General features: G+C 45.9%; 1 protein-coding gene across 2 annotated transcripts in view; it reads right to left on the reverse strand.

Moving 5' to 3' along the window:
* The window catches only part of DNAH2 (dynein axonemal heavy chain 2), a 392,322-nt gene that overhangs the window by 109,635 nt on the left and 270,479 nt on the right, over positions 1–12,208 (reverse strand). For both annotated transcript variants that reach the window (XM_029581921.1, XM_029581922.1), the window contains one exon: positions 5,940–6,079. In XM_029581921.1, the coding sequence (XP_029437781.1) occupies positions 5,940–6,079 (140 nt within the window). The remainder of the gene's footprint in view (positions 1–5,939; positions 6,080–12,208) is intronic.

Genomic DNA, 12,208 nt, shown 5'->3' on the forward strand with positions numbered 1-12,208 from the left:
GTAACATTTCATTAAGGCTAAAACATCCACTCCCTTGTTGTCCCTTATACCCAAGCTACACCATACAACTTGACACTAAAGTTAAAATATATGCTTTCCTCACAGTTCCCAATACACAAGTTATGTTATATAAGGAGAATTTATGACTTACCGTTAATTTCCTTTCCATCTGCGCCACCAGTCAGGAACCAATGGATTTAGACCACTACTGGAGACACAGTTCTTTTAATGACATCACTAATAATATACACTTAGCCCAAAACCAGTATTGCCAGTGTACTACTGCCAAAGCATTAACTCTAAAATATAAAACTCTTTAAATTAATTATATATTTTGAATGGTACATTAACAAAATGTTTGCTACTTTCCCTTCAAAAATAAGTGAGAAACAAAAATAATCAATTTCAATGACAGAAAAAAAAACTTTTAACAAATATACTTTTTAAAAAAAAACTTAATTTAGTATATCCATATATAGTATTTTTTAAAATTAACATTTATTAATCTCTGTTTACTTACAACAATATAAATATTACCTGAACTAAAATTAAGAAAACTTTTACTCCCTGGGTGGGTTTCCTGACTGGTGTCGCAGAAGGCAAGGAAAGGAAATTAACAGGTGAGGCAACTTCTCCTTCCTTATCCTTCTGCATCACCAGCCAGGAACCAATGGAAGTACCAAAGCCCATTCACTTAGGGTGGGACTGAATTCAAACCCGTTTGCAAGATATTAGACCCAAAATTAGCCTCCCGTCCTGCGAAAACATCCAGTCTATAATGCTTTGCAAACAGATTTAATTAAAGATGTCCACGCTGCCGCATTTCAAATGTCACTTGGACTAACTGCATGAATTCTGCCCAAAAAGCAGACTGTGATCTTGGAGAATAAGCTTTAATTAAACCAGGAGGTTTTCTACCTTCAACTAAATATGCTTGCAATTGTAGATTTGGAGGCCACTTCCCCTTTTCAAGGTCCTCCAAATAACAAAAGGAAAATTGCTAAGTTTCGTTCCTGTGGTACCACGGATCAGTTCAGACTCCTGGGTTTTGCCTCCCCACCAGTAGATAGAGACAGAGAAGTTTTGACTGACTCTGCCCTATACCCTTAGGTGCCACCTACAGTCCGTCAGTATTTCTCTGTTTCCAGCAAATGGTGGAGTTGCAAAATCCTACAATCTGTAGTTAGTTTAAAAAAAAAAAAAAAAAAGCAGTGAACAGGAATTATCCTCACTGAACAGGAATTTCAGTGAGGATAATTAGGCTTAGTGTCTCTTTAAAAGAATTAAAAAAAACCCCCCAGAAGATTTCTGTCAGCCTCCCAGGGGGTCGGCAGGTCTTGAGGGGACCATCCCGGCTGGTATTAAGAGCTCCTGGAGAGAGGGGTTGAGGACTCTGCTGCCCAGGTTACCACAGCCCTTGGATGATACCGGGGAGCCCAGCTCATTCACCCCAGGTGGGACAGGACCCACGTTGCTCAACTAAGGTCGGAAAAAAAAAAGGTTTAAAGCTTTACTTTCGTCTTTGCTGTTACTGGGCCTTTCTGTCTATCCCCCCTCCCGTCGCTGCTTTCCAGCCGCCGATTTTTTAAAAATTTTCTGCCACCCCCCCGAGTCACCTCACTATGCCGTGCATGCACGCGTATCGCACGATGGCCTATGTTCCTCCTGCTTCCCTGGCGGGGGGGGGGGGGGGGGGGGGGCGGAACCTTAGTGGTCACTGGGGACGGCGGTTCTAGGGTGCACCGAGAGCCTGCAAGGCCCGGGTGCCCGCGGCTTGTTTCTTCAGATCCGTTCCCGCTCAGCAAGGGAACAGACGCCATCTTGGCCTCCTTTCGCGCGGCAACACAAGCATCGGAGGGGGGAGGGATTTTCCCTCCTCCTCTATCCCCACAGCAGGTAGCCTCCGAGGGGAGTGGTCCGACGGAGGATATTGCTGGGGCAAATGAGTAGAGCCCCGAGGGGGCTTCAGACTCCTCCTCCTCCTTTTCTTCAGAATTTATTATGCTGCTTCACAAGGCCTTTAAGGCCAGGAGGTCAGCTAGGAGGCATTCTGGAGAGTGATCTCGCTTGTGCACTGCCCCACGTTTGGATAAGTCAGGGGCTCAGCCTACCAAAAGGACCAGGTCCTCGGAGGGCAAGGGAGCCCTGAAGCTTAAGCGCCCTCTCCAGACTACTTCGTCCTGCTCGGTGGATGATTCCTCTTCTGAGGATTCAGAGCAGGATGATCAAGGGCCAAGGGGCAAGCCCCCTCCGAGCTCAGACATCGAAGGGGACCAGGACCTTCCTTCCAAACACAGTGCTCACCTGCTCAACGGCAACGATCCTAAGGTGGTCCGCCTCTTCAGGAAGGATGAGCTGAGCCCACTCATTCCTGCGGTCCTGGAAGAGTTGGGCATTGAGACCCCTCAGAAGGACTCATGTATGGGGTTCATTGATCCAGTCATGGTGGGTCTCCGTGGTCCGACCAGTCCTTCCCTTTCCATCTTTCAGTTATGGATTTGTTATTCCGGGAGTGGGACACTCCTGATTTAGGTTTAAAAGTCAGCAAGGCAATGGACAAGTTGTACCCCTTACCAGAAGCAGCTCTGGACCTCCTTCATGTTCCCAAGGTAGACGCGGAGGTGTCTGCTGTCACCAAGAAGTCCACTATCCCAGTGACGGGATCAACAGCCCTCAAGGATCTTCAGGATCGTAAGCTGGAGGTTCAGCTTAAGAAGATTTTTTAAGTATTGGCACTTGGAGTCCGGGCGGCCATGTGCAGCAGTTTCTCCTTAAGAGCAGGGCTTCACTGGGTGCAACAACTGCAGAGTAGCAAGTCTCTATCGGAGATGGAAGCTGTTCAAGCTGGGCGTTTGGAAGCTGCAGTGGCTTACAGTGCAGATGCCCTGTATGATGTACTATGTATCTCAGCCAGATCTATGGTTTCACCTGTTATTGCCTGCAGACTCCTCTGGTTGAGGAACTGGTCAGCGGATGTTTCCTCCAAAGCTCAGCTGGGCTCTCTGCCTTTCAAAGGCAAGTTACCTTTTGGAAAGGACCTGGAGGACATGATTCAATCCTTGGGTGAGAACAAAGACCATCGCTTACTGGAGGATAAGCCCAAGACAAAGGGTTCCTTTCCTCCTCGGACAAGTTTCCGTGGGAATCAGATATTTCAGTCTTCCCGATCTTCAGGCTCTTCATTTAGGCAGAACCCAGGCAGACAGCAGTCCTGGTCCTAGTTCTTTCGTGAGCATCATTTTGGCAGAACAGGGACCCCCCAAGTCTGCTGGAGGTCCTATATCCTCCCAATGAAGTGAGGCCGGTCCATTCCTCCCCATCGGTGTAGGAGGCAGATTGTCTCTGTTTTCTGAGGAATGGACCAAATTGACGTCAGACCAGTGGGTCCTCAGTGTGATAAAACACGGCTACACTTTAGATTTTGTTCGTCGCCTTCGAGATTGCTTTCTCGTCTCCCCATGTACATACAAAGAGAAGCGTTGGGTGGTGCAAGACACATTACAGCGTCTTCTCGCGCTCGAAGCCATCGTTCAGGTTCCTCCAGCGGAGCGGCGCAAGGAGCGCTACTCCATTTACTTCGTGGTGCCAAAAAAAAAAAGAGGGCACCTTCTGGCCCATCCTCGATTTAAAGAGTGTCAACAGATGCCTTTGAGTTCCGCGATTTCGCATGGAGACCCTAAGGTCTGTCATTGCTTCGGGGCGCAAGGGGAAATTCCTAGCGTCTCTGGATCTTACCGAAGTGTACTTGCACATAGGAATACGTGCAGATCATCAGAAATTTCTGAGGTTTTCCATCCTGGGGGAGCATTTTCAGTTCAGTGCTCTGCCTTTCGGCCTTGCCAAGGTGCCCAGAACCTTTACCAAGCTGATGATCATGGTGGCAGCGGAACTCCGTAAGGAAGGGTTCTTAGTTCATCCGTATCTGGACGACTGGCTGATCCGAGCGAAGTCGGAGGCTGTCACTCTGCGATTTTCCGAATCCTTCAGCTATTGAGGTTGCTTGGTTGGGTAGTCATACAGACAAATAGGCAACTGCATTCTCCTACCTAGACAGCTCTTCACCCTCAAAAAGCTATTATATCCAGCTCAACAATGCTCTTGAGACATAACTATTGCATGTTGTCACCTGCAAGGCCAGGGAATTTATGGAAAAAGACTGTTTTAAGGACCACTCTAATCTCCTGTCCTAAGAATCCTTTAATGTCACACCATCTTCCATGGGAATGGTGGACTTGCATGTATCAGCAACCACTAAGTGATGTACAAGATCAACCCTTAGGAGCTGGAATAGCCTCTTTTGAGTTTCCATTGGAAGAGGTTATAATTTGTTATAAATTCTTAATCTCTTAAATCCTGATTCTGGCATTTCTCATTCTGAAAACATCACAGCCACTATTTCAGGATATAAAGGAAAAGAAGTTGAGGTCTTTTCATAACCTTCCTCTAACTGTCTCTTAATGCTGTGGTATAATCTGAGAAATCAAGGCTAACATCTCATCTCTATGAAATAATCTCATCTTCACCTGCTGAATATACGTCTCCATCTTCCATGGAATCTCAGCTACTGCCAGCAACTTCCATATCACTTTCTACTACACATAACCTGTTCTGATTCATAAGGACTTTCATCTATTTCCTGATCATCTGATCTACATCTCGTCTGAGACCTGTTTGATTCAACAGCATTAGCGAATGCCGACGTCACACGCCGTGATGCCAAATGTAGTGACATCACGCCTTGAGCGGCCAAATTGCACGCACAGGCTGAATGCTCGCAGGAGAAGTGGCCGCAGCTCAGTAAAGGATTCTCCCGGGAGCAATCGTGTCAGAGGGCCCGTGCACGCATCCATCTTCACTGGCGGGGCCGCTTTTGCCGCCGGCTGCCCCCGGGAGGCAGGGGGCAGCCCCCGGGAGGCAGGGGAGTTGTGGTGCGTCTCCGCTGCAAGAAAAGTAAGTTACACTTCACATGTCGTTTCGCTTTTCTTTTTCGCTTTTCATTGCTTTGGGAGGAGGGTAGAGAGGACTGGGCTGCCCCCTGCAGACCGGCACCCTTGGACGCGGCCAGGGCAGGTGAGCGAGGGCTGGGGGAAAGTTTGCCGCCTACCCTTACCCCTGCCTCTAACGCAGGGGTAAGGGTAGGTGGTAAGTTAGCAGGTTAAACGTGTGGCAAAACTGCAGGTTTAAAAAGCGATAATCGGGGTGCGCGTTACTGCATGGGAGGGAATAGCTAATCCGATCGTTTACATCTCATATACATGCCGCGGGCGGAAGAGGTTACCCGTTGATTTAAAGAGGCGGTAAGGATGGGTTAAAAGGGTTAGTGAATCGCGAGTTGGACTAACGCGGCCAAATTGTGAGTAGAAAGTGGGTTAGAAGCAGGGTAACCGCGGCCGCACTTTACTGTATTGACCTGATAGTAAGTAATTAACAACTTTCTGTTAAGTAAGAGTTTTTTCTCACCAAGGAGTTTACCAACCTTGTTACCTCCTTGTAACAATGCTAAAGGCAATATCCTCTTATGCAGGTCATATGCCTGCTGATTAAAAAGCCCGCTTCACTGCAGATAATAGAAACTGCAGGAGCTTGACCAAATTCACCGCCAAAATTACTCTCAATGCTGGTTCCTTGGACTTCTCAACAGTAAAACAAAAAAGGGTGTGCGGAAGCTCAACTGTAGCTCCAGGAGCTGGTGACAGAGAAAATTGGCAATACCGATTCTGGGCTAAGTATATATATTAATAGTGATGTTATTAAAAGAATTCTGTCTCCAGTTGATGGATAAGTGGACTAAACCCGTTGGTTCCTGACTGGTGGCACAGAAGGATAAGAAACTTTAATATTAAGGATAAAACACCCATTCCCCACCATTCGTGATACACACATTGCGCTACATAATGTTACACTGAGGTTCAGCCATCGATCTGTCCTTTGGTCCTTACTTCTTGTAACCAGACACAAGCTCCAGGTAGTTGGTAGGTGTGACATAGTTATGCCGGCGGAGCTCCAATTTCATCTTGCAGGAGTAATCTGCTGCTGAGCGGTGCATGATAACAAATATCCAAGCTACTTCCTGGTGAATCTGGTGAAGGGAGATAAGACAGGTCCTGAGCCCAGCAGGTGGTGTCTCACCTCAGACCTCAATATTACCGGTAGAATCGTTCACATTAAACTGAGCTAAAAGTTGATCAGGTTTCTATTTCACAACCATCCTGAGGAACATAACCTTTCCTTCCAAGTTTCTGGACTCAGAAAATAAAATGTCAAGGAAGTAGAATGCTTGGTGTCAGTCACTCAGTACATTTATTATTTATTTATTTATTTATTTCTTTTATATACCGACGTTCGATCGAGATATCACATCGGTTTCCAGATAACTAAAAGAATAGGGTAGTAACAGCCCTATTTTACATTATAACATTGTAATAAATATAATAAATTATAACATTGTAATAAAATATGGAGTCCCTTTCCATGGAGGGAACATGGAAACATGGAAACATGAAAACATGGAAACATGGAGTCCCTTCCCAGGTATTTACATCCCTCCCATGTCATCTTTGGAACTAACCTTGAAAACTGTGGCAAAAATATTTTTTTTATTAAATTACTAGGCAGGTGTATTACAGATGTACATGGCGTAAGATCTATCTGTGTTACTCTGTAGGTACATTACAGCTGAGAGCACAGATCCTCAGATTCAGCTCTGGATACATTGTATTACAGCTGGGCACGCTGCACCTCTGGCTCAGTTATGGGAGTGAATGGTTTTTCTGTAAACTGCAATTAATAATTTTCCTGATACTTCTTCTTTGTCTTGTTTGTGTGTTTTGATATGCATATTCACAAAGATTAAAGATTAAACAGGGACTGGTTCTTCCGGGAATCTCTACAATGCTGTATACATTTGGTACCATTATAATAATAAACAATAGCAGCATTACATAGAAACATAGAAATGACAGCAGAAGACGACCAAATGGCCCATCCAGTCTGCCCAGCAAGCCTTCACACATCTTTTTCTCATTCTTATCTGTTACTTTTGGCCCTTATTAGTAACTTTTTGGTTCTATTTACCTTCCACCCCTGCCATTGATGTAGAGAGCAGTGCTGGAGCTGCATCTAAGTGAAGTATCTAGCTTAACTGGTTAGGGGTAGTAACCTCCGCAATAAGCAAGCTACTCCCACACTTATTTGTTTACCCAGCCCGTGCAATTCAGTCCTTGTTGGTTGTTGTCTGAATATAAATCCTCTTTTCTTCATTCCTCCCTGCCATTGAAGCAGAGAGCTATGCTGGATATGCATTGAAAGTGAAGTATCAGGCTTATTTGGTTTGGGTAGTAACTGCCACAACAAGCAAGCTACTCCACCGCTTTTTTGTAAATGCAAATCCTTTTTTCCACATTTCCTCTTGCCGTTGAAGCATAGAGCAATGTTGGAGTCGCATTAACCGTGTGTATGTTTACTGAATAAGGGTATTAATCTCCAGGTAGTAGCTGTCATTCCCGCAAACCACCACCATGCCTCTTCTATTCATTCACATCCTCTAGACTTTATGGATCCATAGTGTTTATCCCACAGTTTTGGTCTTCACCACTTCCTCTGGAAGGGCGTTCTAGGCATCCAGCACCCTCTCCATGAAGAAATACTTCTTGACATTGGTTCTGAGTCTTCCTCTCTGGAGCTTCAAATCGTGACCCCTGGTTCTGCTGATTTTTTTCCAACAGAAAAGGTTTGTCATTGTCTTTGGAGCATTATAACCTTTCAAGTATCTGAAAGTCTGTATCATATCACCTCTGCTCCTCCTTTCCTCCAGGGTGTACATATTTAGATTCTTCAATCTCTCCTCATAAGTAATTCGATTAATAAAACGTATCTGACCCAACTCCGCGGGGTGGCGGGTGGGTTTTGTGAGGACTACATCCTGCTGTCCTGGGATAACACCTATTACAGGTAAGCAATTTTGCTTTAACCTAGGACAAGCAGGATGATAGTCTTCACATATGAGTGATTAGCAAGCTACAGGCTGAGTCATCTTTGTTGTTGACCAATAGCGCACAACTTGTGCAACAGGCACAACAACTGGTGCAATGTTGGGAAAAAATGAGGCAGACTGAAATCACAGCAGGTTGGATGTGGAAGGAGTTGGGTATTAAACTGGGAACAAGTTCTTTAAGACAGATTGGCCAAAGGCGGAATCTTGTCGTCCTTCCTTGTCCAAACAGTAATGTGCTGCAAAGGTGTGAAGAGAACTCCAAGTTGCAGCTTTAAAGATATCAGCAATAGGCACTGAACGATAGTGTACTATTGATGATGACATAGCCCTTACTGAGTGCACTTTTACTCGCCCCTGGAGAGGAATGCCTGCTTTTTCATAGCAGAATTCGATACAGTCTGCTAGCCAGTTGGAGAGAGTTTGTTTTCCCACTGCAACTCCTGGTTTATTTTTGTCAAAAGAAACAAAGAGTTGGGTGGATTTTCTATGGACTGCAGTGCGGTTCAGGTAAAAAGCTAGTGCACGTTTACAATCTAAGGTGTGCAAAACTCTCTCGCCCTGGTGAGAGTGTGGCCTTGGAAAGAAAATAGGCAAGACCATGGATTGATTGAGGTGAAAATCCGTTACCACTTTTGGTAGGAATTTGGGGTGAGTGCGAAGGACAACTCGGTCATGCAGGAATTTGGGGTGAGTACGTGACAAGTGCTTGTAACTCACTGACCCTCCTAGCAGAAGTAATGGCTACGAGGAAAAATACTTTCTATGTAAAACGTTTTCATCACAGGAGTGCAGAGGCTCAAACGGGGATCGCATGAGCCTCACTAGCACTAAATGTAGGTCCCATTCAGTAACCGGTGGTCGAATGGGAGGCTTAAGGTGGAGTAAGCCCCTCATAAACCAACTCACTAGGGGTTACGCTGTTATCGGTGCATCCCCTATTCCCTTGTGGTATGCCGCTATGGCACTTGGGTGTACCCGCACAGAGGATGTCTGGAGGCCAGAATCCGAAAGGTGGCACAGGTAATTAGTAAAGAAGGAGTGGGGTAAGAGAAAGGGTCAAAACCTTTTTGCGTGCACCACTTGGTAAATCTGGTCCACTTAGAGTGGTAAGATTTACGTGTGGAAGGCTTTCGTGAAGCTATGAGAACTTTAGAGACTTGAGTTGAAAGATTAAGTGGTTGCAGAATTAAGCTTCCAACATCCAAGCTGTTAGGGTTAGAGTTGGCAGGTTGGGATGACGCAACTTGCTCTGATTCTGAGTTATGAGATTGGGTGCTGTGCCCAGGCGAATTGGTTCTCTGATTGAGAGGTCGAGGACTATGGGAAACCATACTTGTCGAGGCCAGTACGGAGCTATGAGGATCATTGACCCTCTGTCCTGTTGTAGCTTCACGAGAGTTTTTGTTATGAGCAGATACGCATATAGAAGTCCTGTGTTCCAGAGGCGAGCAAAGGCGTCCCTGGGGAATGTTTGTCGATGGCCGTGAAGGGAGCAGAATCTTTCCACTTTGTGATTCAGTTTGGACGCAAAGAGGTCTATGGTTGGGCAACCCCAGCGTTGAAAGATTTTACTCGCTACACCAGGATCCAGAGACCATTCGTGGGGATGGAAACGCCGACTGAGATCGTCTGCTAGGACGTTTTGTATGCCTGCCAGATAAGTTGCTCGGAGATGCATGGAGTGCTCGAGAGCCCAGGCCAAAATCTGTACTGCTTCTTGACAAAGCAGATAAGAGCCCATGCCTCCCTGCTTGTTTATGTACCACATTGCTACTGTGTTGTCTGTCTGTATCAGCACAGTCTTGTTTGAGAGGCAGTCTTTGAAGGCATAAAGGGCATAACGCATCGCTCGAAGTTATAAGAAGTTTATCTGACACTTCATTTCGAGCGTAGTCCTCGTACCTTGTGTTTGAAGGTTGTTGACGTGTGCTCCCCATCCCAAGTTGGAGGCATCCGTGGTCAAGATGACTTACGGAGTTGATTGCTGGAATGTTAGACCAGCTTTCAAGGCAGTTTGGTTTGTCAACCAGTGAAGCGAAAGGCATAATTGGTGGGTGATTTGAATTGTGTACAACAGTGGTTGGCAAGCTTGGAACCATTAAGATTTTAAAGTCCATTGAGTTCTTTGCAAGGCTAACTTCGCCATAGGGGTAACAAGTACTGTAGAGGCCATGTGTCCTAGTAGCAGTAGAAGTTGATGGGCAGAGGCGAACTGGCAGTGGGTTATAGAGTTCGCCAAGCGTGCTAGATTGTTGACACGGTCGTTTGGAAGAAAAGCTTTTGCCACTGTGGTGTCAAGGTTTGCTCCAATGAACTTGAGGAGCTGAGACGGCTCGATGTGGGATTTTTGATAGTTGATTAGAAATTTCAGGGAGTGTAATAGTGTTATTATGCTTTTTAAGGCAGACAGAGCTCCCTGTCTGGATGGACTTCTGATTTAGTCAATCGTCTAGGTAGGGAAAAACATGAATGCTGTTTTTTCTTAGATGTGCAGCAGCCACTGCTAGACATTTTGTGAATCCTCGAGGTGCAGAGGCGAGTCCAAATGGCAGGACTCGATACTGGTAATGATGTTTTCCCACGACAAATCGTAAGTACTTGCGATGTTGTGTGGAAATGGGTATGTGTGCATAGGCGTCTTGAAGATCTAGAGAACAGAGCCAATCTCCCCGTTGAAGCAAAGGAAGGATGGTTCCCAGGAATACCATCCGGAACTTTTCCTTTTGAAGAAGTTTGTTGAGATTGCGGAGGTCTAAGATGGGGCGAAGGCCGCCTGTTTTCTTTGGAATTAGGAAATAGCAGGAATAGAACCCTTTGCCTTGTTGAGACCGGGGAACTGGTCCGATAGCCCTGGCAGTCTGCAGGGTTGAGAGTTCTACTTGAAGTTGAGATGTGATGACAGTGCATATCCAAAGTGGGATGGGTGGAGAATGCGGGGGTATTGTGTTGAATTTGAGATGGTATCCCCGATTCAGTATGGCTAATACCCATTGATCTTTGGTGATGAGACTCCATTGGTTTTTGAAATGATAGAGTCGACCTCCTACATGTAAGTGGGGCATGGGATTGATGGAGAGGCTTCTGTTCTCTTGATGTTCTTCAAAAACCAGCTGCTGGTCCTGTTTGTGGAGGTGGCTGGGTTTTTGCCTGCTTTGGCTGGCGTGGACGTCCTCTTTGTGGTGGATGGTAGGGACGTGCTGAAGACGTAGGTGGATAGTACCTTCTTGGCCTATAGAATGGCCTCCTAGTGTCCCTTCTGGTGGGTTTTTGTACTGAGAACGGCTGATCCGATGGCAATCTGGAGAGCTAACGGAGTGTCTCGTGGTAATCTTTTAGTTGGGAGACAGTGTCCTGAATTTTTTCTCCAAAGAGATTGTCTCCAGTACAAGGGAGATTTGCCAGTCTCTCTTGGACTTGTAACCTGAGGTCCGAGGCCTTGAGCCAAGCCCCCCTCCGTGCACTGATTCCAGCGGCTGACAGATGGGCAGATGTTTCAAAGGAGTCATAGGCTGCCAGTATTTCGTGTTTGCCGGACTCGAGGCCTTTGGCAATCAGAGTGTTTAGTGACAGCTGCTGTTGTTGAGGGAGGTTATCAGCAATATCTTGAACTTGTTTCCACAAGTTTCTTTTATATTGCGTCATATATAGCTGGTATGTCGCAATTCTGGACACCAGCATGGATCCCTGAAAAACCTTTCTTCCTAAGCCATCTAAGAACTTCTGTTCTTTTCCTGGTGGGGTAGAAGAGTGTGATTTTTGCTTCCTGGCTTTTTTCTGAGCCGATTCAACGGCCACTGAGTGGTGTGGCAATTGTGGTTTCTGGAAACCTGGGGTATGTTGGACCAGGTATGTTGCGTCTGTTCTTCTGTTTACAGCAGGTACAGAGCAAGGATGTTCCCATAATCGATGCTGAAGTTCCAGAAGCACTTCATGAATGGGTATCGCCATCACCTCCTTTGGTGCATCTGCAAATTGTAACACTTCAAGAGTTTTATGTCTTGTATCGTCTTCAGTAAGCAAATCAAAGGGAATTGCATCTGCCATTTCCTTTATGAAATTTGCAAAGGCTAGGTCCTCAGGAGGAGACTTCCTTCTCTCTTCTGGTGGGGAAGGTTCTGATTCTAAATCTTTGGTATCAGTGTCAATGTCTACATCCTCCCAAGGACTATAGTGAGGCTGAAAATATGATCCAGAGGGATCCAAGTTGTATTTTGG

This window comes from Rhinatrema bivittatum, chromosome 16 (genome assembly GCF_901001135.1).
Source record: "Rhinatrema bivittatum chromosome 16, aRhiBiv1.1, whole genome shotgun sequence".
Classification (NCBI taxonomy): domain Eukaryota; kingdom Metazoa; phylum Chordata; class Amphibia; order Gymnophiona; family Rhinatrematidae; genus Rhinatrema; species Rhinatrema bivittatum.